The following is a 24996-nucleotide window of genomic DNA, read 5'->3' as shown; positions in this document are numbered from 1 at the left end:
CCCGAGCAGGGGGAGGGGCAGAGGGAGAGGGAGAAGCAAGACTCCCTGCTGATGCAGGACTCGATCCCAGGACCCTGAGCCGAAGGCAGATGCTTAACCGACTGACCCATCCAGGAGGCTCTGTGTAAGATCATTTATAATTCATGATGTTATTCACAGAGGCATGTCTTCTTTGCCCCCCTCCTTTCCATCTACCTCTGTTGTCCTGGGTACGTAGACTTGGAAAATGAGCAGTGATCATCGATTGAGCAAACAGTGACCCCCCCCCATCTGTAAAGGCCATGCTTCAGTTAGACCCCAGTCTCCCCATGTTGAATACCACACTTACTTTCCCTCTGTGTCGTCTCCCACTTCATGGGCCTCTGGCTCTGAGGTAGAAGGTGCCCAGAGGACCAGGGAGCGAAGCCGAAGAGGCATGAAGGATCCTGGTTACCGAAATAACTAGAAAGAAAACATCTCCTTCCATCATCCTCATATAGAACTCCATTAACTTGTCAGACCAAATCTTGAGAAGCGCGGGGATGTTCTAGAGATCTCGGTGCACAAGATGGGTTCTTGGAGATTTCTTTCCCCAACAGCAGGGGTGTTAGGAGTCAGCCTTCCTGGACTCTGGTCCTGGCTCTGCTACTTGCGAACCATGCTGTCTTGGTGAAGCCAGTCACTCTTTGGAAGCCCCAGCTGTCTGTTGTAAAGTGGGGTACAAGAGAAGAACCCACAGGATTGTTCGATGATTGGAACATGAAGCATTTGGTGCGGTGGCCCAGTACGTGCTCAGCACAAGTTGTTACTACATTGGAATTCCAGCCCTCGGGACCCCTTGCCAGAAAGAGGAAATATGTAGGGAAGAAACCCTTTCCCTGGTTCTTATATTGACCCAGGTCAGGTGGCAGGATGTGGAAGGATTTCTGTGGAGTGCGTTGTTGCCCCAAGGCAGGGTTTGTCAAGTGTCCACGGCTCCTCCTTCACTGTGTCTTCAATAGTCATGGCCCCTAGGACCCAATCCCTTTGGTCACTGTGACCCTTTGAGTCTGTCTGGCCAGGAGACCTGAGGAGTCCTTCTTGGCCGTGGGGATATCCTTTGTCCTGGCTCTCCGGTGCTGTCCCACTGTAAGCCTAACCCAGAGAAGCTTTCACCAAGCTCCAAAATTAGAGGAACCCCCCACCTTCTATAATTAACCCGCTTACCACCTCTCCCAGTACCCTATGTGGTTGAAGAGGTTCCCCATGTGTTCACTTCAGGAATTTCATCTCCCCATTGGCTAGTCCAAGATTGACCTCTCCATATATTGGATTTGGCCTCGCTGGGCCGCAGCAAGGGATCTGAGGTTTATGTATTCCCAGGGAAGTTCCTTGGGGCGGGGTGAAGGCCGAGAGTAAAATCCTGGTCGTTCAGGCTCTGGTGCCTCAAGAAGCCTGGCCATAAACTGACAGAAGAACAAGGAGAATTTGAATTATTAACCTCTTTATACTTAACATCAGGCTACTTATGTGATTATTAATATCCTGCAACACCAACCTCCTATTTCTTTGAGAGATCTTGGCCTTGCTTGCACGACACCCCCAAGAACATAAATAGACTTTCCCTTGGGGGTGGGAATAAATTAATCCATGCAATTATAGAATAATTAAAGCACTTTCAGCCAATTCAAGTTTTGAGAAAAATCCAAAAATAACTCCTTGATTTAAATATTATTTACTAAATTAATTCTTTACTCAACCTTTTTATAGATTCCTGTTTTTTTACCTCCCCACTGTCAGGGAATAAAGGCATTGTGTAATTACTAAAGTCACTTACATGAGTGGCACATTCTTTTTACACAGAACAATTAAACTTGTCACTGACTTTTTTTTCTAAAAAGAGCTATCCTATAGCTTTAGTTACCAGTGAGTTTTTTGGTTAGAGGAGCAGTCCTGGATTTCCCTCTGAGACTCTTTTCCCCAAATGGAATACCTTTTTGGATGCCCTGCGGACCTTCAGAGGGTTTCACTTCAGCCCCCGCCTCCAGGGAGGAGCTTCTCTGTACGTGGAGAGGCAGGAGAGAGCGGGCGATTGACAGCTTGTTCAGTGGACCCGGGCCACCTGGGTTTGGAGCCCGGTTTCACTCACTGCTGGCTGGGTGACCAAGCCTCTCCTCTTTCCCTTTTCCTATTTCTTCCTTTAGCCGTCTACTACGGAGGATGGCTGTGAGTCCATGGAGGTGCCTAGAATGGTGCCTGGCCCAGAGTGTTAGCTATGACCGTTCTAAGACGTTGGCATTCCCCTGTCTTTATGCAGATGCTATTGTCAGAGGGCAAGGGGCACCTTTAGAGGAACGGATTAGACCTTTTCCCAAAGAAGACATACAAGGAGCCAACAGGTACATGACAAGGTTCTCCACATCACTCATCATCAGGGAAATTCACATCAAAACCCCAAGGAGATATCACCTCGCACCTGTTAGAATGGTCCTCAAGAAGTTAAGAGAGAACAGTGTTGGCGAGGCCATGGAGAAAAAATGCTGGTGCATTCTTGGTGGGAAGGCAAACTGGTGTAGCCACTGTGGAAAATAGTGTGGAGGTTGAGCCAAAAATTAAAAACAGTATGACCATATGATTCAGCAGTTCATCCTGGGTGTATAGCTGAAGGAAATGAAATCAGTTTCTGAAAGGGAAATCTGCATCCCCGTGTTCATTACAGTATTTACAATTGTTTGCTCTTTTTTTTTTATTATGATTTTTTATTATATTATGTTAGTCTCCATACAGTACATCCCCGTACAATTGTTTGCTCTTAATCACGAGACATAGCTAAACTAATTATGGAAAGAGGGTGGGAGAAAGGGTTGTGTGCCCAGTGATGGCCTTAAGTTTCTTCTGGGATCCTCGGTGTCTCCGTGAGTAGGAGGGGGATGGCTGCCTTCTCTGGGCAAATTGGGTCTAAGAAACTATTTACTGCGACTCTTGACAGATTGGAAGAAAAATTACCCCAAATTTAGAAATTAAGGCCGAGAGTGTGCAGTGTATCCTTTCAAAGTCGTTCCTAGGCATTGTTCAGGCAGCCCACTGAGGGCTTTTTAATATCTAGGGGAATGTAGTTCTGTTTGACTCTGCTATTGACAATTAATTAAGGGCTCAGACTGAAGTCATACGTCAACCTGTAGATCTTATCTGGTAGAGATGCAAATAATTTCTGCCCAGTAGAAAAGATAACCTCAAAGGTTATGATTTCCTTATTGCTCTGTAGGACAATAACCAGTTTTATATCTAATCCAGGAATCTTAGTCTCTTATTCCTGTTTAAATTCCCATAAATACTCAGTCCCTCGAAATTCTCTGAACCAGCTCTGTCTTCTTATTTGCTCCTTTATTGGTGAATTAAACAATCTTTGACATGTGTTCATTCTATATTTTTATGAATTATGTTTTTAACTTTTTGAAAATTACACTTTGATGGGAGTGATAAAAGGTACATTTTCCCCCAAGTTTTAAATAATAAGCTACCACATTATAACAAACACATTTGTGTGTCTTATTTAGTAATATAAGCCCTTTATAGTGTGTAGTGTATGAAGTGCTTTCCCAGATGTAATCACATTTTGACCCTGAATGTGGAGGTTACCCTGTGAGGAAATAGAACAGATGGAATTAGTCCCACTTAACAGCTAAGGGCACTTAGACCCAGACTGAGAAGGGAGGTGACTTGGCCCCCAGGTCAGACATGCCCTAGTTGGCAATACCAAGATGGCGGCAGAGTGAAGCTGGTGGCCTAGGTTGGTTTTCCCTCTTGTCTGTGCCTTCCATATCTGTCTATGTTGGTGAAATCTGATTAAAGTGAACGTTAGGAACCTGTCCCAAATGGTGAGACACCCAAGTAGGAGCAGCTGGACGGGGTGTTGAAATGGGGAGGGCCACTTGGTGGCTTTGCTTGTGTATATGTGAGCTACAGTCGGCAGCGCCTCTCCTCCTCTGGCAGCAGCTCACTCCTCGTGGGCAAGGGCTCCCCCATCCTGAGTCCCCAGACCCCTAGGGGCCATCTTTCAATGTAGTAATAGGGGGCCCAGAGCGATTAGCAATATTTCAGAAAGCTCAGGGGAGATCATACATCTCCCCATGACAGGTCTGCCCAGACTAAATGAAATGTCATTTCTCTGCTGTTGGCTGGCATTCTGTCAGCTCAGTCTGGCTGTACTGCTTATCGTGGGCTGATCAGGAGCCCTGATTGGACCTTATATGCATCCTTGACAAATAAAAATGAATTATTACTTAATAAATGCAATTGGTTTGGCAAATGCTGCCTTTCAGAGCATGGCTCCATGGAGCTCCAAAGAGCCTAACAAAAGGGCTTCTCAGAAGGGGACTTGCTGGCTCAGCCAGGACCAACTCTAGCTGGGCCCCTCTCCGAGGAAAGAGAAAATGGTAGCCCTGGGGCAGCTGACATCTCAGCCCGAGGCTGAGAACTTGACCTGGGGCAAAGTCTTCCAAGTGCCTGCAGAGTACTGGGCACTCATTTCACCCACTGTGACATCGGATAGGTGTCAGGACTTCAGACAACCTCTTCACTGAAGCTGAGAGAAGCATCTGGTTAAGGTCACGAGGTTCACTTGAGAAGTGCAGAGGCTGGTGTGAGCCTATAGGTAGCATGGTTGCTAGGAGGCGGTGGGGTCACACCTGGCTTGAATCGCGGCTCTACCTGCGGGCAGCCCATGGCTGTGTGTAAGTGGAACCTCGAGGAATCGCAGCTCCTTATCTGCAAAACGGGGATCGTATTTGTACCTACTTTTAAAGCCGATACAAGTATTTCAGCTATTGCTGTAGTAGGGTTATTCTTGAAGGTTTATTTTGTGGTTCAGAGGAGATTCATGGGGTTGGGATAAGCATCAACACAGGAACCACAGCATCTCAAAAAAGCAGACAAGGGTCTCATTCATGTTGAAGGTAGAGCCCTGTATTCACAGGTTTGGCCTGCTATAGGTTAAGTGGTTGCATAGTAGAGCCAGTTGACGATATGTAAATTGTACCTTAATAAAGTCATTTAACAAAATAGAGCCAGTCTCTGCCATCTTGGGTGCTTATAATAGTGGGCTATGTGGTCATTAATCAAATAATGACACAAACAATGTGCTAGTACCATGAAAAAAAAAGTACAGAGTTCTATGAGAGTTTGTGGCCAGAGAATCTCATCTAGGCTGGGAGGTCAAGGGAGGCTTCTCCAGAGAGGTGATGCTGAGCTGGGATGGGAAGGAAGAGAGGGGTGAATAGGTGAAGGGGAGATAGGAGGAAGGCTCTTGGCAGAGGGACGCTCATGTGCAAAGGCCCTGAGGTAGGAAAGCACAGGGCCATTGGAGAAGAGAAAGAGAGCAGATGTGGCTGTAGTATCACTGTGGTGCGAGATGAGACCTGGGAGGGAGGCTGGGCCTGGTTGTGCAGGGCTTTGTAGGCCAAGCAGAGAAATTGAGCCTTCATTTTAAGACCCTACTCCTGTATTCCCCCACCACCCATGGGCCCCAGCTCCTCTCCTCTGGCTGGGATATGTTTGCTAGTGACTGTGGGGTCCAGCAGGGACTGAGAGCAGTGTCAAGGGCAGTGGGTGTCCTGGGGCATCAGCTTTGTGAGTTGAGCATCTCTTTGTCCTCTGGAAACCCATTGGCAGACTATCTGTGGGCCCAGGTCTGGCACTATTCAGCAGCTGTTCCCTAGCTGGGAAGAGGCTTTTAACTTTAATAAAAAGGGAGTAGAGATAAGAAGACCGCCTCAGCAGGGAGGGCAGCAGTGACAGGATGATTTAAATGGCCTCTCCAGTGTCATTTCTTCTGTGCAGACATCATAAATCAGATTAGCATTGGGCTCTGGCGGGGAGGTGCAAAGGGAAAGGGGCCTGAGGGAGAGAGGAGCAGGGCTTGTGACTCTGGGTCCTCCTGGGACTGCCTTGGAGCTGGTGGGACAGCCCTAGGGGGTGCCAGGGACACGTATTCCTCACCCAGAGCCCCCAGCCTTGCTCTTTGGAGAAGGGGTGGTTGGGATGACCCCACTCCCACCCCAGCTTCCAGCCCATCTTCAGCTTTGTGGAGAAAATGAAGAGCTCAAGAAGAGAATAGGGAAGGGAGGGATTGGGAAAGAGTAGAAGGGTGGGGTTTGGGGTGGGAGTTATGGCCTTCAGAAATGCTAGAAGCAGTGGTTCTACCTTGCTGTGTATTATAATCACCTTGGGAACTTGACAACAGATGCCGATGCCTGGGGCCCACCTCCAACACTTCTGAGTTCTAGGTGATTCTGTGTGCAGCTGAAGTTCAGAGGAGCTGGTTTAGAACTGAGCTTCTATCTTAAGCTCAGGAACTGTATGATCACAAGCCATCACTCCCGCCCTGACCGCCCAGGCCCACCCACTGCCTCTGGCCTTTCTCTTGAAAGTGACCAGATTCAGGGGCCAGAGTCGAAGTCTCTGAGACAGGGGTTAGTGCGGCATAACTCCCACCCACCTCCCTTCTCTTTCAGATCTCACGCCACCTGGGTAAGATATACAGCGAGATGATCTTCGTCAATGGCTTCGTGCACTGTGACCCCCACCCCGGCAACGTGCTGGTACGGAAGCGCCCGGGCACAGGGAAGGCGGAGATTGTCCTGCTAGACCACGGGCTCTACCAGGTAGGAGAGGCCTTTCCCACCCGGCCAGCCCAGGGGCTCTGGGCCTGCCTGGGATCTGAGCTCACTCAACTCCCAGATCGGCCACAGACACGGGAGGCAGATAGCCGGGGTAGATGGGAGAGGCCATGCCCTGCCCCTAGAGCCATCATTTTGTGTAAGTCACATCATACAAGCTCTCTCCAGCCAAATGAGGTTGGTACCGCCCCCTTCACAGGCTGCTGTGGGGAGTGGACGGGATGTGCCCGGGGATGTGCGGGTGCTATGTCAGCTGTAAACACTGTGCTTCTCCGGGAAGCCCAGGCCAGCCCACTGGGAAGTAAGCTGCCCTTCAATGATCTGGGACTTCAGGGGGAGGGGGTCACTCAGCCCCAGGGAGGAGGTAATGTGCAGTGGGAAAGGGGGCCCGAAGCTGACGGGCTGGATGGGCCCAGCCTCTGTCTTCTGGAACTTGGGACTCACCTGGTTCGGATGAGCCGTGAGCTCCTGCCTGGAAGTTGCGAAGTTCACTGCCAATACTGGGACCCAGGGCCTATCTTGAGTCCAGGGCAGAGGGTCCTGGAGAGATTTCCCCAATGGTCTCCTCCTCCCCTCAGAGCCTTGATCTCCCCTCGCAAAATCTTGGCCTCCTTTGAAAAACTCAGTGACATTGGGTTCATTAGTTTAAGGTAGGCTAGCTGCTGTCACACACAGCCCCCACACACATGATGGCCCAGACACAACATATGTCTAATTGCTCGTTCACGTACCTGTCCTGTAGGTGGAGGCGTCTGACGGCAGGGCCTGACCAGGGCTCCCTGGGGGTGGTCTCATCATCCTCCAGCAGCAGGGGTGAGGGCTTGGAGCAGCATGCATGGGAAAGTTTGCAGGAGCTGAGCGTGGAGCTTCTGCCGCATCGCATCGGTCGGAGCTCAGGCAGAGAGCCGCCTCTCACCAGGAGGGAGGCGGGGAGTGTGATTTTAGTGGGCAATTAGTGACCTTCGCCACTCAGGACCAAGGCTGGCCAAATAGTAGCTTTCACGTCGGACCTTCAGGGATGGCTGACCTTTGGGGGAGAAGCGGATGATGCCCAGGGGCTCCAGTCTTCATCAGTCCCCCTTCACAGTGGTCATACCAGCCAGGGGCTAGGCCTTCCGTGGGGAAAGGAGGCTCAGATCCTGCCACGCGGTCCCCCACCTCAGGTGCTCACAGACGAGTTCCGCCTGGATTACTGCCACCTCTGGCAGTCGCTGATCTGGACTGACATGGAGAAGGTGAAGAAGTACAGCCAGCGCCTGGGGGCCGGGGACCTCTACCCCTTGTTTGCCTGCATGCTCACCGCCCGGTCTTGGGACTCGGTCAACAGGGGCATTGGCCAAGCTCCGGTTACCGCCACAGAGGTAGGTGGTCCTGTCCTGGCCTTGCCTTCTCCTGAATGCAGGGGCTGGGGCCACGGGTGGTCTTTGGACCCCTTCCAGCCCAGGGTCTGGGGTTCTGGGCTGGTGGGCTGTGGCCATGGGGCAGTGGGCAGCATTGAAGATCTCCTGGAGGAGAAGCATCTCTGGGTGCAAGGAGGGAGAGGGAACAGTGTCTCCGTATGTCATCAACCTGCTCTTGGTAACCATGTCATCCAGACTGCTGTGGCTTTTGCTCCAACCCACTCACACCAGATTTCAGGCTTCACCACGTTCTCCTCCAGGACTTTTGGGAATCCCCAGGGACTGTTTCATCAGTAAGTCTGGCTCCACTTGTGCCCCTCTCAAGCTTCCTGTATGCCTCCCTGCTGGGGAGGCACCTCACTTCGTCACGCAGCACTCAGGCAGGGCCACTTGTCCCGTTGTCTTCCCTGCATGTGTGGCAAAACAGCTTTTTTGGTCTCTCTTTGTGGCTTATTTCCCATTGGATCTAGACGAGAATCCCATGGAGCCTGGGCTGAGACTGGTCCTAGGAGCTCTTCTCCCTATACTCCTAGCCACCTCCTTCCCAGACTCCTCATTCTCTCATGGAGTTAGCTTCTGTCTTCCCAGTCCATCAGTTTGCCAGACCCGTGCAGACTTGTCCACAGCCATGTGGGGACCGGCTTGGACTCTGCCGAGGCCCTGCTCACCACAAGGGGCAGGTCGTACTTGTGCATCCAGACAGACAGACCTGGGTTCTAGCTCCAACCCCTGCTCTTCCTGCTGGCGTGATCTTGGATGGTTCTCGTCACCTCTCGGAGCCTCCTGGTCCTCCCCTGTGAGCTACCTTTCATGAGGGCCTTTAGGAATGGCTGGATGGAGTCTTAAACGATGCCACCAAAAAGACCATCTTTTGACATCTCTTGGCTCTGCTGTCCTGCAAATTGACATGGTTCCCCAGCAAGCTTGGTAGCAATGATGACTGCCTCAGGCTTGCATGGCTTTAAAGCTTGTTATCTTGGAAGACAGACCATCTCCCTCCTTTCTAAATAGGGCTGATAATCTCTGTTTTATTGATAATGTATATAAAGTGCCTCCCCACGGTTCCTGAAACTTGTTCATCGAACAAACATTTGTCTTTGCTGGAACTGAGACTAGATGCTGGGGATCCAATGATGAACAGACAGACAGGCCTTCCCTGCGATCTGCCCTGTGGTTGAGGGAGACAGGCAGTAAACAAGTGAACAAACAGGTAAATGGAATAATTGCAGCTTGCAGCCACTGGAGGCAACAGGCAGGGTGAGTAACGGGGGTGCTGTAGATTGGGCGCTCAGAGACCTTGCCGAGGAGCTGACTTTTAAGTTGAGTTTTGGAGGACAAGGAAGGCAAGCAGCCACGGGCAGGGCTTGCAGAAAGCGTTCCAGGCAGAGGGCACACAATGCACCAGGGCGGGGAGAGAAAGTGTTGGCACGGTCTGGAGTGTGGTGGGGTAGGTGCTGGAGTGAGAAGAATTTGGGGTGCTGGGCAGAGGGAGCTTCTCTTGGGGCCTCATAAGCCATGGGAAGAAGTTTGGATTACTTCTCAGTACAAAGCAAAGCCTTTGGCAGGTTTCAAGCAGGAGAAGAACGTGCTCACGTTGTTATTTTAGGTATCAGGAGCGACCAAGTTGAGCAGTGGGGCAGTTGGTCAGGAAGCTGGGAGGTGGTGGGGGCGCAGACCACGCTAAAGGCAGTGGGGGTGGAGGGAAGCAGATGAGCCAAGGGGTACTTTGGTGTAAGACTGAGAGGCTTTTCTGTCAACTTGGGCGTCGACAGGAGGCAGAGGGAGGACTCAGAGTTGCATCACAGCTTTTTGGGGTGAGTCATAGGGTAGGGGGGCTACTTGCTGACATAGGGAAGACTTTGGGAAGGACATAGCTGGGGGGCGGGAGGCAGGAGTTAGAGCATTCACATAGAGGCATCGTGGGCAGTCAGCTTGGAGCTCCAAGATAAAAACTTGGGTGTTCTCAGTGTGTACATGGTATTTAGAGCCTCAGAGATGGACAAGATCACGTGGCACACTGTAGGTACTTAGTATATTGTGTGTGTTCTTATTAACTAAGTTAGAATTTTATTTTGCATTCTTATTCACTTATAACAACCCGGCATAATCACTGCCGTCTTAGTCTGCCCGGGTTGCCCGCTGACTAGGTGGCTTGTACAACAGAAATCTATTTTCTCACAGTTCTGGAGGCTGGAAGTCCAAGATCAAGTTATCGTCGGGTTGATTTCTGGTGCAGCCTCTCTTCCTGACTTGCAGACGGCTGCCATCTTGCTGTGCCTTCACATGGCCTTTCTTCTGTGTGGATACACTCTCGGTATCTCTTCTGCTCCTCCTAAGGACATCGGTCCTGTTGGGTTAGGGCCCCACCTTTATGAAGTCACTTGACTTTGATTACCCTTTCAAAGGCCTCATCTCCAAATACAGTCACACTGGGGTTAGGACTTCAACGTGGGGATTTGGGAGGGACACAATTCAGTCCATAGCACCAGCCAGGAAGCCTCTCTCATCACCTTTGGCAAAAGTGGCCCCTTAATACTTGTATCACTCATGTGTATCCACCGTAGACTCTCCCGAAGATTAGCTGTTTGTGTCCTTGTATGAATCCTCCAATTAGTTGGTGAGTACCTGGAAGGCAAGGATCCTATCATGTACCTCTTTTTATAAGGTCCCTACAGCCCTGGGACCACATCTAACAGAGGCGTGTTCAAGTAGGTTCTGGAGACATGGACTCTAGTTGCTCACTTGGGACAAAAAGCCAGTGAAAAAATAAACTTAGCCACTCCAGGCCAACCCCAGTCCAGTATCTGCGATGTAAGGGCTCAGTTTTTCTGAGTCTTAGGCTTATCGAGAATGAGGGGAACCTCCAACATTGTGTTGGGGAAGATGTTTTCCCAACTACAAGTGGCTTAAACAATTAGGCATTTGTTCTCTCCGTAACAGGAAGCCTGGAGGTGAGTGGGTCCAGGTTGGTTAATTGAACAGATCAGAAACCTAGGGTTCTGTGCTGACTCTCACAGTTCTAAGGTAACTGTGAGAGTTCCAAGCTTTACACCTTTATTCCCTGATGTCCAGAGGTGGGAATTAGGGACCATTTCTTCTCATATATTGTTTCTTAAGAACAGGAAAACCTTTCCCAGAAGTCCCCCAAAAGACTCCCCCTTGGTCTCATTGGCCAGAATTGTGTCTCAGGTCCGTGCCAGAGCCAAACACTGGCAGAGACGTTGTGCTCTTAGCCGACAATGGCTGAGATCAATCAAGATCTCCCCTGGGGCTAGGGAGGGGCTCTGCCTCCCTCAAGAGCACAGCCCCAAGGGGTCAAGTGCACAAAAATGGGGTTCTTTTGACAAAGGAGAATGGGGAATGGCTGTTGCGTAGGCACCCAACGGGGTCTACTGCAGACAGCCACCATCAGGATAGTCCAAGCTTGAAGAGATGGCCCCTGGAGAGAGTCCAGGTGAGTGCAGGAGCCTTCCTTTGCTCTGAGAGGAGCTGAGAGGATTGTCTGCAGGCCAGTCCCAACTTCGCTGTGGTGAGCAAGGCCTTGATCCGGCCTTAGCCCTCAGGCAGGATGACCCACAGCTGTGGTGGAAGGCGGCAGGGAGACAGCCAGCCTCAGTGTCTGGCCTCGTGTTGAGATGTTCCAGTCTGATAGCTTCTGCCTGAGGGACATTTCGAGTTTCACAGCAACTCAGTTATCAGCAGCACACACGTGTTCTGGAAAGGGCTGAGAGTCCTGCTCGTGCTGCAGAAGGAGGCCACATGGGGAAGCCTTTGGCAGCACTGCTGAGACCCTCCTTGTGACTTGGATTAGCTCCAGGCGTCTCCCCATGCCTTATCTCTGCTGACCCTCTCAGTCCTGCTGGGTGGTGGGCACAGAGGGTATGAGCATTTCCAGTTTTTAGATGAGGACACTGGGTTAGAAGAGATGAAAGGACTTATCCAGGATCACAGTCCCACTGTGAGGTGAGAGACAGTAGAGCGTGGTGGTGAGGGCATGGGCTTGGGAGCCGGACTGCAGGGGTTCAAAATCCCGACTCACCACTTGGTAGCTGTGACCCGTGGGCAGGGTGCCTAACTTCTCACCGCCTCAGTTTCCTCCTCTCAAATGGGGGTGATACACTTGCCTGAGAGGGTTGTGCTGAGGATCAACTAAGTTAATACCTGCAAGCATTTCCTCTGGGAACTGAGAAGAGGTCAGAGGTGTACTGTTGTGCTCAGGGCTCTGGCTGGAGACCGTTGTTTGCCCAGAGCCATGCAGAGTTCAGGGACAGGGAAGGGTGGGGAGCCAGACCTCACACTTAGACACCAGGGTGGGGTAAGGGCTAGCCTTGGCTCCTGCTCTTTGGGCATTGGGACCTCAAGCACTGGGCTGGCTGAGACTCACTCCAGCATGGAGGACAGTCATGGGCAGTGGCTGTGTGGGCAGTGGGGCTCTGGGTGGGTCTGGTGGGGTGCAGAGTCAGGCAGGATATAGAGCAGGACTTTGGAGTTGGGTTGGGGTCAGGAGCTCAGGTCTGTGAACCAAACCAGCCTGGGCTTGGCTGAGGGGATGGGGGACATGACTCAGTGGGTATCGGCGTCCAGGGCTCCTTCTAAGCCTGGCCTGAAATTGGTGGCAAGTGGAAAGAGCCTTGGAGAGTAACACACAGGTGAGCCCCCGGGCCGAGAGGCTGGCTAAGTCCAGCCTCATCAAGGGGTTGGTGAGGAAGCAGACTTCCTGCCCCAGTCAGTACGGCCTTGCAGGCTTGGAGGATGGGGACTGGGGACCGTGGGGAGCCAGGGATGGCAGAGACCCCTGTTGATGTGCTCTTGTACTGCATGCAGTGCTTGGCCAGAAGTCGGGGTGAGATGTCTCATCCACGTCCTTCGGACTACGAAGCCCCTTGTGCTGAGCTTCCCCCTGGGGAGGTGCCTAGTGGCACTGAGGCAGCCGTGCTGGGAGCTCCCTCCTAGTGCTTCCTTGCAGGCCCTCAGCCACAGGCTGCCCTGACACCTACCACCCTGGGCCCCACTCTTCACACCAACTCTCCCCGTCTGTCTCCCTGTTGCTGCTTCAGGACGCAGAGATCCGCAACAATGCGGCCAACTACCTCCCCCAGATCAGCCAGCTCCTCAACCACGTGCCTCGCCAGATGCTGCTCATCTTCAAGACCAATGACCTGCTCCGTGGCATTGAGGCTGCCCTGGGCACCCGTGCCAGCGCCAGCTCCTTCCTCAACATGTCGCGTTGCTGCATCAGAGCGTTGGCTGCGTGAGTGCGGGCTCCGGCCTCTGCTCCCCTCCCAGCTCTTTGGCCTGCCCCTGGAGGGTACCATTTGCCTCCACTTTCTCCCACCAGCCTCCAGGGCCCTGCCTGAGCTCCCCAGTCTCTGGCTCTCCCTGCAGGAAGAGTTTGGGGCAGAAAATGACTCCCAGTGAATTCCCTGGTTCCGGGCGGTGTGTTTGGTCCAGAGAGCCACCCGTACTTTGTCAAATTGGTGCGTTCCAGGGCATCACCCTCCTGGTTAAGCTTTCCAGGTGATTCTTACCCTCAGTAAATTTTGAAATGTTTTCCAAGAGTTTCAGTCCCATACAAGTGTCCCCTGGACTTGGAATCGGGACACCCTGATGTGCATCCCGTCTCTAACTGGTCTCGGGACCTGTCTCCCCAGCATTGGCTAGGGAGCAAGGCCGGTGTTCTTGCCCTGCAGGTGTGGCCATGACTCAGGAGTGTCTCCAGTAGGCTCACTGGGGATCTCAGATCTTTTTAGATGCCTCAGTACCCTTGGAGTGTTGGTGAGGGTGGGAAGGTTCTTTCTCAGGGAGGTATTGCTAGAGAAGTGAGGGCTCTAGGCCCTTCTTCCTGAGTGTGCAGATACACGGGAAGGGCCATGCTCTGGCTCAATTTTCTCATCTGAGAGGGGAGCCCAAGACCGGGGTCAACTCCCATCCATCCTATGCAGGGAGTGGGTCATTCTGGCAAAGTGTCTGGTGAAGGGAGCATTGGCCACATATATCATGCGCCCGTGATCAAATATTGAATTAGATTATAGCAAAATAGACTGCACACAGAAAGGGCTGAACATGATTTATTCTTCTCTGAGGGTTCTGGAAGCAAAGTCTTGAATGGGTCATTATCATAAACACCATTTCCCATCCTGTCCTTTTGTTAGTGCAGAAGGGATTGAGCTAGGCTTAATTCATAGTGGGCTCAGCCGGTCAGGACCACCTGACCTAGTTTCCAGGTGATTTGGCCCCAGAAAGTTTGAGAAAGCTTTTATATTTGAGTTTGGGAGATTCAGGATTGGCATATATTTACTAAACTTATGGAAAACGGAAACATTGGAATGTTCTACCCAGTGGGTCCACTAGGCCTTTGATGCCCTGTGAAACAGCTGCTTTTGTTTACCCCACTTATCCGGAAAGCTCCTATGGAGTAGTTGAGTTCCTCTGGTCCCTGTGTGGGCAGTGCTATGATCACGTAACCAGGAGTCACCCACTAGGGCGGGGGCCTGGTGAGTAGGCTAAGCCACGATCTTCCGTTGTTCTAAGTGATGAGTGCTTCTTGCCCATTTATCTCTTGTTCTCACCTTCCTTCTTGTCCCTCCTGCAGGCACAAGAAGAAGAATACATGCTCATTCTTCAGAAGGACCCAGATCTCTTTCAGAGAGGCCTTCAACTTATGGCAGATCAACCTTCATGAACTCATTCTGCGTGTGAAGGGGTTGAGGTTGGCCAGCTGGGTCTTGGCCCTGCTTTGCCGGCTGTTGCCCACTTCATACTGAGCAGACTTGCTGTCCCCTTTCCCTTTCCAGGGTGACTCTGTGGCGGGCAAGTGGACTTTTCAGTCCTCGCTCTTTTGTCCTGTCTCCACCCAGGTGCCCTGTTTCTGTCACGTGGTAACCTGGAGCCCCACAGTCATTGCCCATGGCACCATCATACTCCACCTCTGGAGTCCCTCTCCTACACTGTAGCCCTTGTCTCATAGGCTACACAAGCTGTCCTATGCAAGAGGTTTCTCTCCTTATCCAGGGAGACAGCATAAACAGTCTGTTCCCCACTCCTGGTGAGCGCCATTGGGCTGAACGTCCCCCTACTTCCGGTAACCATTCCTACTCTCAGGGTGGACCATGAATCCCACTGACTTCCCACGTGAATTTCTACATTTGACTTGTGGGAAGTTTGATTTTGTTGGAAGAGAGCATAGTTTCTGAGCTTGCTCGGAACGGCTTCCCTCTCCTCGCCCTGTCACTCCCAGAGGTGTCGCACCTGAGCAAGGAGACTTGGCATCTGAGGCATGAGTTCACTGCTGTCATGGTGACCCCTTTGGTGTTTTATGTACTGTGTTTCAATAAAAACCCCTTCAGGGTTGCAGGGAAGGGCTTTGGTGGTGGGATTTTTATTCTAGATGGGGAGTGAATCCACACTGGCCTTTAGGTAAGAGTGGACCTGGATGCCCTGGGCCCCTGTGTTCTACTTGGCATCTTGCCCCTGTCATCCTTCCAGCCTTTCCCTGTGTGACCATTTCCTGCCCCTTGTAGGTGTTTCTTCCCTTCCAAGACTGAGACTTTGGTTGGAGAAGTTAAGAAGCGCAAAGCCAGGAACTCAGAGGCTCGGCTGAAACCTCTGACTTGGGTTTCCCTGGGTTCTCACCACATTCCCTGTGAGCTGGCACCTGCTTTGTTCTACTCATTGCTTCCTGACTTAGCCCTTTGGTTCGTCATTTGATGCCACCTGTCCTGGAGACTGTAGTGTAGGCCTCAGCCACTGTGGCTAGGTTTCCACTCTGAAACCTCGCTGTCACGTGTTTGGACTCCATGTTTCCACCTGTTGCCCACCTGCCAGAGCTGCCCCGCCCCCACCCAGTCATCTGCTCCTGTTGCTGGGACTTCCCCAAACTCCTGCTGTAACTCCAGGTCCCCAGAGACCTCACATCTGGCAGGCCCTATGATTACAGAGCACCTGTGCTCACAGACAGTCATTGTATTTGAGCCTCTCTGATCTTACTTCACCCCATTCACAAGGGCAGGAAACTGCTGAATTTGAGTCTCTTCTTTGCTTTATTCATAATACAACAAGCAGATTTTCCACTGACCAGAGATGATTTGCAATCCCTTTATTTCCCGAAAGAATTAATTGTTCTTAGTGACCAGTTGGACGCACCCAGGGACCTGAGAGAATAATTTGCCAGATCTGTTATTAATCATGAGGATGCATGCTGCATATTATATTTTATGGTGTCTTTTATAGCCACTGAAGTAAATATAAATGTCCTTTTTGCTCAAGGTAATGGTTCCTTGCTTTTCACTTTTAGTTTAATGGTTGGCTTCCCGCTGCCCTGGGATCTAAAACATCAGCATGTTGCCAGTGGGTCCAGCACCCAGGACAGTTAACCAGGGAGAGTAGAGAGTCTGGGAGAGTTTGGGGGCGTAGGGCAATTTAAAAGTAGGAGGGAAGTTAGCTGATGATTTTTGAGTGCCTTCCTCGGGGGAGAGACCATGTTGGGCTCTTTGTAAATAAGTTACATCATTGAATTGTTCCATCAGCTCTGGGAAGGGGGGGGTCATGAGTCTCATCCTATAGAGATGGGAATCAGGGCTCAGAGAGGGTTAATAACTTCCCTGAAGTCACACAGCTGCTAAGTGGGGCTCCATGCTTTGTTTTTTATTCCCCAGTGCTGTATGTCGAGATCACACTTGCTCTTTGGCCTGTCACACGTGCCTGAATTGAGTCTCAAAAACCCTGATTTCAGAAGGGATTGGGTTTTCAGTGGAGGTAGGGGAGTCCAGCATATTCGCTGGGGCCCAGGGCAGGGCAGAGCTGGACCACTGTGGCCTGCATGCAGTTCTGACACTGGCCATCCGGACCTAGTGCAGGTCCACAGGCCAAAGGCAGAGACACGTAAGGCAAGGTCGAGGAAGGTCCTGAACGCAAAGCTTCCATGTCCTCTCCCGTGGCATCAGGACACAGTGTGTTCACTGAGCTTCCGTGTTCAGGGATTTTATCGGGATTTCCTCATGTAGACACAAGTGATTGAATCATTGATCACATGATTGGACTCCGTCTGCAGCCTGCCCTTCTCTCCCCTCCTTGGAGAAGGTGGGCTGATATCAGCCCCAACCTGGGTCCTCCAGTAAAAACTCAGGTGTGATCCAAGGGGTCCACCCTGAAAACAAGGATACTGCTATTGCTGAGAATTTCGGAGGAGTTACAGTTCTCTCCCACAGACTGGGGACAGAGACCAGACAGATTCTTTGTTATATAATAACCACTCTGGTGTCTTCTTGTCTTGTACCCTTGGCCCGAGGTATGTCTTTATCGACTGACCGCGGGCCTGGGCCTTCTGGTTGGCCTGCGTGGAACCATGTCTGGAGCCCAGAACTGTAGGAAGCGATTCTCTCCGTGTCTGTTCTGTGGGTCAGCGACAGTGTGGCTGAGCTTCTATGCGGGACCTTGCTCTGATCCCTTCTCTGGCCTCTGGAACCTGCCTTGAAATGCTTCCGAATAAAATCCTGTGACTTTTCTCTCCCAGCAGTGACAATGTGTCATGTTGGGAAGTCACCACCAGCTTACTTGGAAGACTGTTTTCCCTTTTAACACTTAAATACTTATTCAGTTTAGGTGTTGGCTGCTTTGATGTGGGCAACATGCGTATTTTTCCCCCTTCCTCTTTTCAGGTGGAGCAGAGAGAAATGCCAGCTCTGTGGCCATGTGGTCTAGAGCCTCTCAGGTATGTGCTCAGTTCATAGTAAGCTGAGAATCCTGGCTTGTAGTAAGTGCTAAATAAACATGCAAGTGTTTAGAATCTCAGAATTCTTTATCTTCAGGGCTGTTGAAATCTGTATATTAAAAATAAACTACATGTGCCACTAGCTCCTCCTCCCTGAGGAGTATTGCCTTGCTTGATTACCGGGTTAATTTTGGCAGAGCTTGGAGCCCACGCCCAGGCCTCCAAGAGTGTAACCAGCCAATGAATGACCTCTCAGAAAGCCAAAGTGGCTCCTAGAGACATCTAAGCAAATGCCTAGGGGCAGGACTCATTGGGGGGTTGAGGATTACTCTCCATGTGAGCAATTGTGAGAAGAGTTCACTGGAGCCCCGTAAGGGCCACTTGGGGCTTACATGGTTTCCAGGTATAGCCATGAGGGACTCGGGTTTAAAAGCTGGGAACTGGTGATGGGGCCAGATCCTAGCAGGCAAGAAGAACAAAGCCACAGGGAGTGGCGGGTTCTTTGCAGCCTGACCTTTTGGAGTGGTGGTGTTTGTGGGGCTGGATCAGGAGGACCTGTATTCAACAAGCGTCCTCGAATGCTGGGGACCCTGGTGCCCCTGCTGGCAGGTAACTGGCCAGCGGGAAACTGTAGGAGGCCCAGTCTCCCAAGCCTGAAATCTGCACACATTTTGGGAAAAGCCCATTTGTTCAAAAAGCCTGCTCTTCCCTCCTCTCTTCCCTCCCTCCTTCCTTCCTGTAAAGTAAAGCCTGTTATGAAGCTGCCCAGACTAGCTTGGCATTCTGTTTCTAAAGGAAAGATGAGGTCAGCCGTCAGCAGAGTAAATATTAAACCTTGGGTTGGCTGTGATGTCCATTTTCCTGCGGTGAGTGCCTCCTGGCCTGCTTTCTCTGGAGGCTGCCTCAGCCCCTGCTATCCGTCCGCTCCCCTCCCAGCCAGGTCACCGTGCCCCTGGCTGGCCCTGCCGGGGGCAGAAAACACTCTGCCCGGTTCTGCTTTTGGCTTAATAGTTGCATAGTTCCCCTGATGTTTTCTCCTCTTTCTTTTTCCCATGTGTGAAAGGGAAGGCCAGGCTCTTAAGGCCAGAAAAGGGATGGGTAGTAAGCCCTTGTGACCTCTGCCTTTTCAGCTCCCATGTCCTCATCCCCTCTCCGTGCACTTTTGTTCTAGAACAGTGTGAATCAAAATTTCACATAACGATAACTAGCCTGGGCTCTGGTTAGAACACAAGATTCTGATTCGGTGGGTTTGGGTACGTCTGATATTCTGCATTTCTATCAGGCTGCCAGGGGATCTATTGCTGCTGGTCCACGGTCCACACTTTGAGTGGCAAGGACCCAGATAGGTGGCTCTGAAGGTATGGTTCAGGACCAGCAGCGTCAGCATAACCTGGGAGCTTGTTAGAAGTGCAGATTCTCTGACCCGGCTCCAGCTCTGCTGAAACTCTGGAGGGGGGCCCAGCAATCTGTGTTAATCAGTTCTGCGGGGAATTCTGATGCCGATGCTCGCAGTTGAAGTCTCCGGTCTACTGGTCAGCCATACCTTGGAACCACCTTGGTTCCACATTGGAACCACCAGGAGAGCTTTGAATGCCCGAGATTCTGATTGAAGTGGTTTGAATGAGGGCCACACATTTCAAAATTATTTTTAAAATTGTTTTTAACTTGCTATTTTGAAATAACTTTAGATTTACAATAGAGTTGCAAAGATAGTATCCAGAGGGCCCCCCCTGCCCCGTACCTTTCAGCTCACCTTCCTTAATGTTGACATCTTACATAACCATGGTACCTTTATGAATATTAAGAAAATAACATTATAGTACAGTGCTGTTAACTAAACTGCTCATATTTCACCCACTTCCCTACTAACGTCCTCCCAGTGCTCCCGGATCCAGTCTAGGGTGTCACATCGCATTCAGCTGTCATGTCTCCTTAGTGTGTTCTGCGACAGTTCCTCAGACTTTCCTTGTTTTGCATGAACTTGATGCTTTGGAAGAGTACTGGTCAGGTAGTTTGTAGAATGTCTCCTGATTGTGGCTCGTCTGATGTTTTCTTGTTAGACTGGGGTTATGGGTTTGGGGAAGAACACCACAGAGGTGACGTGCCCTTCTCATTGCGTCATATCCAGGGGAACATGATATGGACATGACTTACTGCCTTTGTCTTTAAGGCTCCCCAGCCAGGGTTGGGACCCAGCTTTAGGCTCACACACCTTACATGGGTCTTCTAGAGACGGAAGAGATGCAGCTTATAAACTCCTCCACAGCTGGGCATTAGGCACAGTCCCTTTGAAATTAAGAGAGACCTGGCCATTTCCAAATTAGAAGGCTCCCAAGGAACTAAAAACAACAACACTAACAACAACAACAAAAAAAACAATGCAGATATGCCAACACAAGGTCAGAAAAATGACAGTGTAGTGTAGTTTTAACATTTATGTGTACGACAAACTAATTCTTGAAACATACACACAGATGGAATGACAAATGGATGTAACATCAGAAGCTTGAACATTGAGCCCCATCTTGCAAAAGATAGGCCTGGTGCTGGGTGTTTTGTTTTCCACATATAATTGCAATTCTAGAAACAGAAGTCACTGTTGGCAGGGAGCCCTCTGGTCAGTCACCCCTGAGCAGTGGGCCGGCTGCCCTCTGCACCAGCCTGACCTGGCATCTGTCTCCCAGTGCCCTCAGAGGGGGCAAGTCAGTCTCGCCTGTTACTATTTTATGAATAGTTGTTATTATTAGCCCCATGGCAGACACCATTCCCAGCCCCGTTAGCTTTTACCTGCCCTCTGATTGAGAGGCTAAAGGGGTGAGGTCTTATTTTCCCAGCCTCCCTTGCAGCTAGAGGGGACACATGAGATGAAGGGGAATCTCACTGAAGGCTTCTGGGAAGTTTTTCTTTAGAAATTGATAGGGTGTCATTTTTTTAGTGTTGCCCTTCTCTGCTCCTTCTTGTGGGGGAGGTTGGTATGTGGTTTTGGATATCTGGAACTACAGCAGCCATTTTGTGACTTTGAGGCAATAAGTAGGTGACATTTTATTTGGGCATCTGTCTTTTTCTGCTGAATGCCAGACAGCCTTCCCAGGTGTTTATGGATCTTGGAGCAAATGATGCACAAGCATTGATAGGTGTGAAGGAAAGTTTATTGCTCACCTAGTAACTAGCAAAAGGATTCCCCTGGGAGTAGGCTCAGGTCTGGTCTGGAGTGAAATGTGAATGAGGCGTGCTAGGTTGGGGGGTAGCTCTGGTTTTTCTTGGGGCAAGACCAGGATGAGCACTTCTCTGTGGGAGAAGTGGTTTCTATGATTTGAACTTTTCCAGCAACATCAATGGAGGAGCACTTGGGTCTTCTTATTGGTTTTGCCCAGACTTGGGGCCAAAGGGAAGGGGAAAGGTAGGACTTAAAAGTTGTCAGGATCAATGTCAAAAATGGAGTCAGACTCTCTCACACCCATGAAAATCCAACAGGCTGAGGATAGCCCACCAGAAAGATGGAAGGAGCCTGGGTCTTGGATGAGCCCCTGCTAAGTGGTGAGTGTGGCCACGTGCTATTTGCAAGAATAGATATGTGATAAATATTTGTTGGAGAAATGAATGTGAAGGGGGTGCTTTTAGAGGATGGGGAGGCTTTCTTCTGAGCCTTTAATCAAATTAAATCCCGACTTCTTTAATCAAATGCTCCTTGAACCCATGGCTTAAAGGTGGTGGTCAGGAGCCCCATGCCAGGTCACAGTGATCTGACCGTTGAGTGGCTCGAAACAACACAAATTGGTTATTTTTTCCTTTTGGAGGTCAGGAGTCCAAAAATCACGGTATTAGACAGGCTGCATCCTTTCTGGAAGCTCTAGGGGAGGGTCCTTTTCCGGTTTCTAGAGGCTGCCTGCATTCCTGGGCTCATGGCTGTATCCTCTCTACCTCTTCTTCCTTCGTTATAGCTCTTTCTCTGATCCTGACCCTCCTATCTGCCTCTTATAAGCACCTTGTGATTACTTTGAGCCCCCCTGGAGAATCTGAGAAGATCTCCCCCTCTCAAGAGTCTTAGCGTAATCACCCCTGCAGATGCCTTTGACTACAGTTGCAGGTTCCAGGGAATAGCAGGTACACATCTTTGGGGAGAGGGGAATGCTGTGCTGTCTACCACACCATTGAACCCCATGGGCAGGCTTGGGAATGCTAAGGTATAGGCTTTGTTCCAAGTAGAAGAGTTCGTTATCAATGAATGGTAAAATATTAGTAATAATAATAGCTGATTCTGAGCACTAACCATGTGCTAGCCTTTTTGCGTGGATTTGTTGGCACTTAACTCACGTGATAATACAATGAAGTCTAGGGGCCACTATTATGCCCTTAGTGTAGGTGAGTAAACTGAGGCACAAAGGGCTTAGGTTGCTTGCTGGAGGTACACAGGCAGTGAATGGTAGAGGCAGGCTCTGAGCCAAGGTGGTCCGCAGCCAGAACCGGGGCTCTCAACCTCTGACTTTCCATTTCCCGCGGTCACAGTGGGCTGCTTCTACCAAGCCTGCTGGACGTTGAGCCCTCCCTGCCTCCCCGCAGCCTCCTCAGTCTGGAGTGGAGAGGGGGGCTCTTGCAGTGGGTTCAGTTGGGCCAGGACACCCCATGAACAGTCATTTTTCTGCAGAGAGTGGGCCTATGTGGCCCAGAGCTCTCCCAGCCAACAGCGCCTCGAACACCATGCCCCTCTGGCCGCTGTGGACGCTGGGGTAAACTCCCTTCTAGGAAAAACCTTGCATGGGGAGCTAAGAGTGGCGGGATTCCATTGTGCCCCATGGAAAGCGGAAATATAGAGGGCTACTGCCTTTTTTCACCTCTTCTCTCTCTTCCAGATATGCCGGGAGGGGTGACAAAACGGGGAGAAACCATCAATGTGGAGCATTTTAATGAGCTGATTAGAAGTGAATTGTAACAGTTTATGTCTGTAATAATCTGATGGCAAGGTGAGTCCAGAGCAGACTCGGATCTTTTTCCTCCTTTGGCCTGGACCAGGTTCTCTGCACAGGGGCCAGTGTTGTCCACGCTGCGCCAGGCCGCTGGAGGTTAGCCCATTGCCCTCGTTTTGCTATCACTGGGCAGGTTGCTTTGGTCTCGGAGCTTCTGCTTCCCCTGCTGTGAAATTGCCTGGCTTCCCATAGGTTGCCCTTCGCAGAGGGCCGTGGTGAATGTGAGTAGGTAGCACCGGTGAAAGAGACAGGGAAAAGCAACTGTAAACAACTGACAGATAGATGCACAGCGTGCAAATAGACGGTTTATCTACCCTGCAAACCTTGCAGCTCTAACAGATCTCCCCTTTCCTGCAGAGACACCTATTCCTGCAAGTGTGCTGAGCCAGGATCTCCCACAAACCATAGGGGTAAACAGATGGCCACCTCTCTGGACACTGAGATTGGTACCGGTGGGGATTCATGACCCCAAGGACCTTCCTGTGACTTCAGCTGGAGCTCTGGAGAATGACTGCTTTTCCACTGTTGCTAAGCTCTGGTGGCTATCTTGGCTGCCTCATCCTTTGAACCTCTAGATTAAGCCATTCCTGTAGGCCAGATCCATCCTTGATTTTTCAGTTACTTGAGGCACAAATCTGCCTTGCCTTCTTTGTGTAAGTTACTTTAAATTGGGTATTTTATGTTTAACCAAAAGGGTCCGTATCATTGCAACAATTATCTGTAAGGGCCCTGGACTCCTGTTTGGAGGATTTGGAGAGCCTAGAGGAAGTCTGGAGGGAAATAATAGACACATCCACAGAGATAGGAAATAAGGAGACGATTATAGACTGGACACTCCCCACACAACTGAACAAGAGTGAACAGGGCTAAGTTGCAGTAAATTTTTATTGCTGTTGTTGAGACAATGAGAGTAAGGGCTCCTAATAGGTTCCTTTAAATGCTGTTTTCTGGAAAGATCACCAGAGACGCCCGTGCCATTCTGGCTGGATGCCATGTGTATGGATGTGCTTTTTAGAATAGTCATGCCTGTTTACTAATGACCCATGGGGTTCTTAGGAGCGGGCTATTTGGCTGAAAATAGGCTTAATTTCTCTTATTGATTCTGCTAGTAGCTGTCCACAGGTCACCCCCAGAGAGCTGGCAGGAGCTCTTTCTTTAATCACAATGTTAGTTTGATAGAGACATCCCTGGGAGCATTTAAGATAAAGACAGGTGTTCCCTGTGGGCCTGGGAGCTGGGCAGGCCAGTTTCCAGAACGGGAGTTTAACCAGGGCCGAATTTAGGAACTGGACTGTGTGTGTGGAGGCTTCTGTCCCCGCTGTGCTCCCTAACGTCACACATCTGGCTGAGTAAGATGAGGGCACACGGGAGGGTTGTCCCATGTCTCTCCGTCTGGCCTGGGGGCTTCCTGAACAGCCTCTGCCGTCTCCGTGGCGTTGCCCTTCTTGTCCTCTCTGCGTCCTCTGCTCCCCCTTATGTGCAGGTGCCTGATAGCACTCAAGCTCTCCTTTGCCTGGAGAGCCCCAGGACCACCGTGCCTTTGTGGCCTCTTCCTCCTCCTGACCCTTTTCTCCAGTCCCACCATCTGCATGCATTTGTCTACAAATGGGCAACAAAGAGGGCAAGGAGCACTTCTCTGTCTCTCATGTGACAGTGGCGGCCATAGTAGGCTCCGCACTAGTCATTGTGGGGCTGCTTACATGTGCCTCAATTCATGCCTATGGCGTGTATTCCTTCAACCCTATTTGTGGGGGAGGGGAGGGGAGAGACAGAAAGAATCAGACCTGTTGTCTGCCTGTGGTCTTCCTGGCCTTGGGTAAGGAGGGAGACTATTGCTGGCGGAGGCAGTGGTGAACCGGGAGTCTGTGGCCTGGGAGGAGAGCAAGCAATTTGAACAACTCGTGGGGACCAACCAAGAATGCCAGTCAGCGCTCCGCCTGGAAGCGAGATTTGATGAGACTGTCCCTATGTTTCTCTTTGGGGCCATTCTTTCTGCAGATTTCATTCGGACCAAAGAGCCCACTTTCACTGTCTCAGTGGATGGTGCCACCTGAGTCACCCAGGTCCGGGAGCCAGGAGTTAGCCCGTATCCCTTCTTGACCTTCACAGCAACCCCCCATAGACGCCACGTCCTCGTATGTCTCGTATCACCAACTCTCCTCTACCTGTCTACCACCACCATCCTGGTCTGGATCTGGTCCCCTCCCTGTCCTCTTTGTCTCCCATCTTGTCCCACCAAATTGCCTCTTGTTCAATTCACCTAAGGCCAATTTGCCTGTAGTCACATT

General features: G+C 50.8%; 1 protein-coding gene across 7 annotated transcripts in view; it reads left to right on the top strand.

The window, feature by feature from the left end:
* Nucleotides 1–24996, top strand: part of ADCK1 (aarF domain containing kinase 1) — a 142581-nt gene that overhangs the window by 98828 nt on the left and 18757 nt on the right. For 3 of the 7 annotated variants that reach the window (XM_057318620.1, XM_057318615.1, XM_057318617.1), the window contains 4 exons: nucleotides 6471–6620; nucleotides 7799–7996; nucleotides 13093–13286; nucleotides 14628–16299. In XM_057318620.1, the coding sequence (XP_057174603.1) occupies nucleotides 6471–6620; nucleotides 7799–7996; nucleotides 13093–13286; nucleotides 14628–14799 (714 nt within the window). In that variant the 3' untranslated portion in view covers nucleotides 14800–16299. Of the gene's footprint in view, nucleotides 1–6470; nucleotides 6621–7798; nucleotides 7997–13092; nucleotides 13287–14627; nucleotides 23362–24996 lie in introns of those variants that run through there. The other 4 variants (XM_057318619.1, XM_057318621.1, XM_057318616.1 and 1 more) reach the window with 3 other exon arrangements.

Source organism: Ursus arctos, unplaced genomic scaffold (assembly GCF_023065955.2).
Source record: "Ursus arctos isolate Adak ecotype North America unplaced genomic scaffold, UrsArc2.0 scaffold_25, whole genome shotgun sequence".
Classification (NCBI taxonomy): domain Eukaryota; kingdom Metazoa; phylum Chordata; class Mammalia; order Carnivora; family Ursidae; genus Ursus; species Ursus arctos.
The sequence above is the reverse complement of the archived record's forward strand: the minus strand, read 5'-3'. Positions and strand labels throughout refer to the sequence as shown.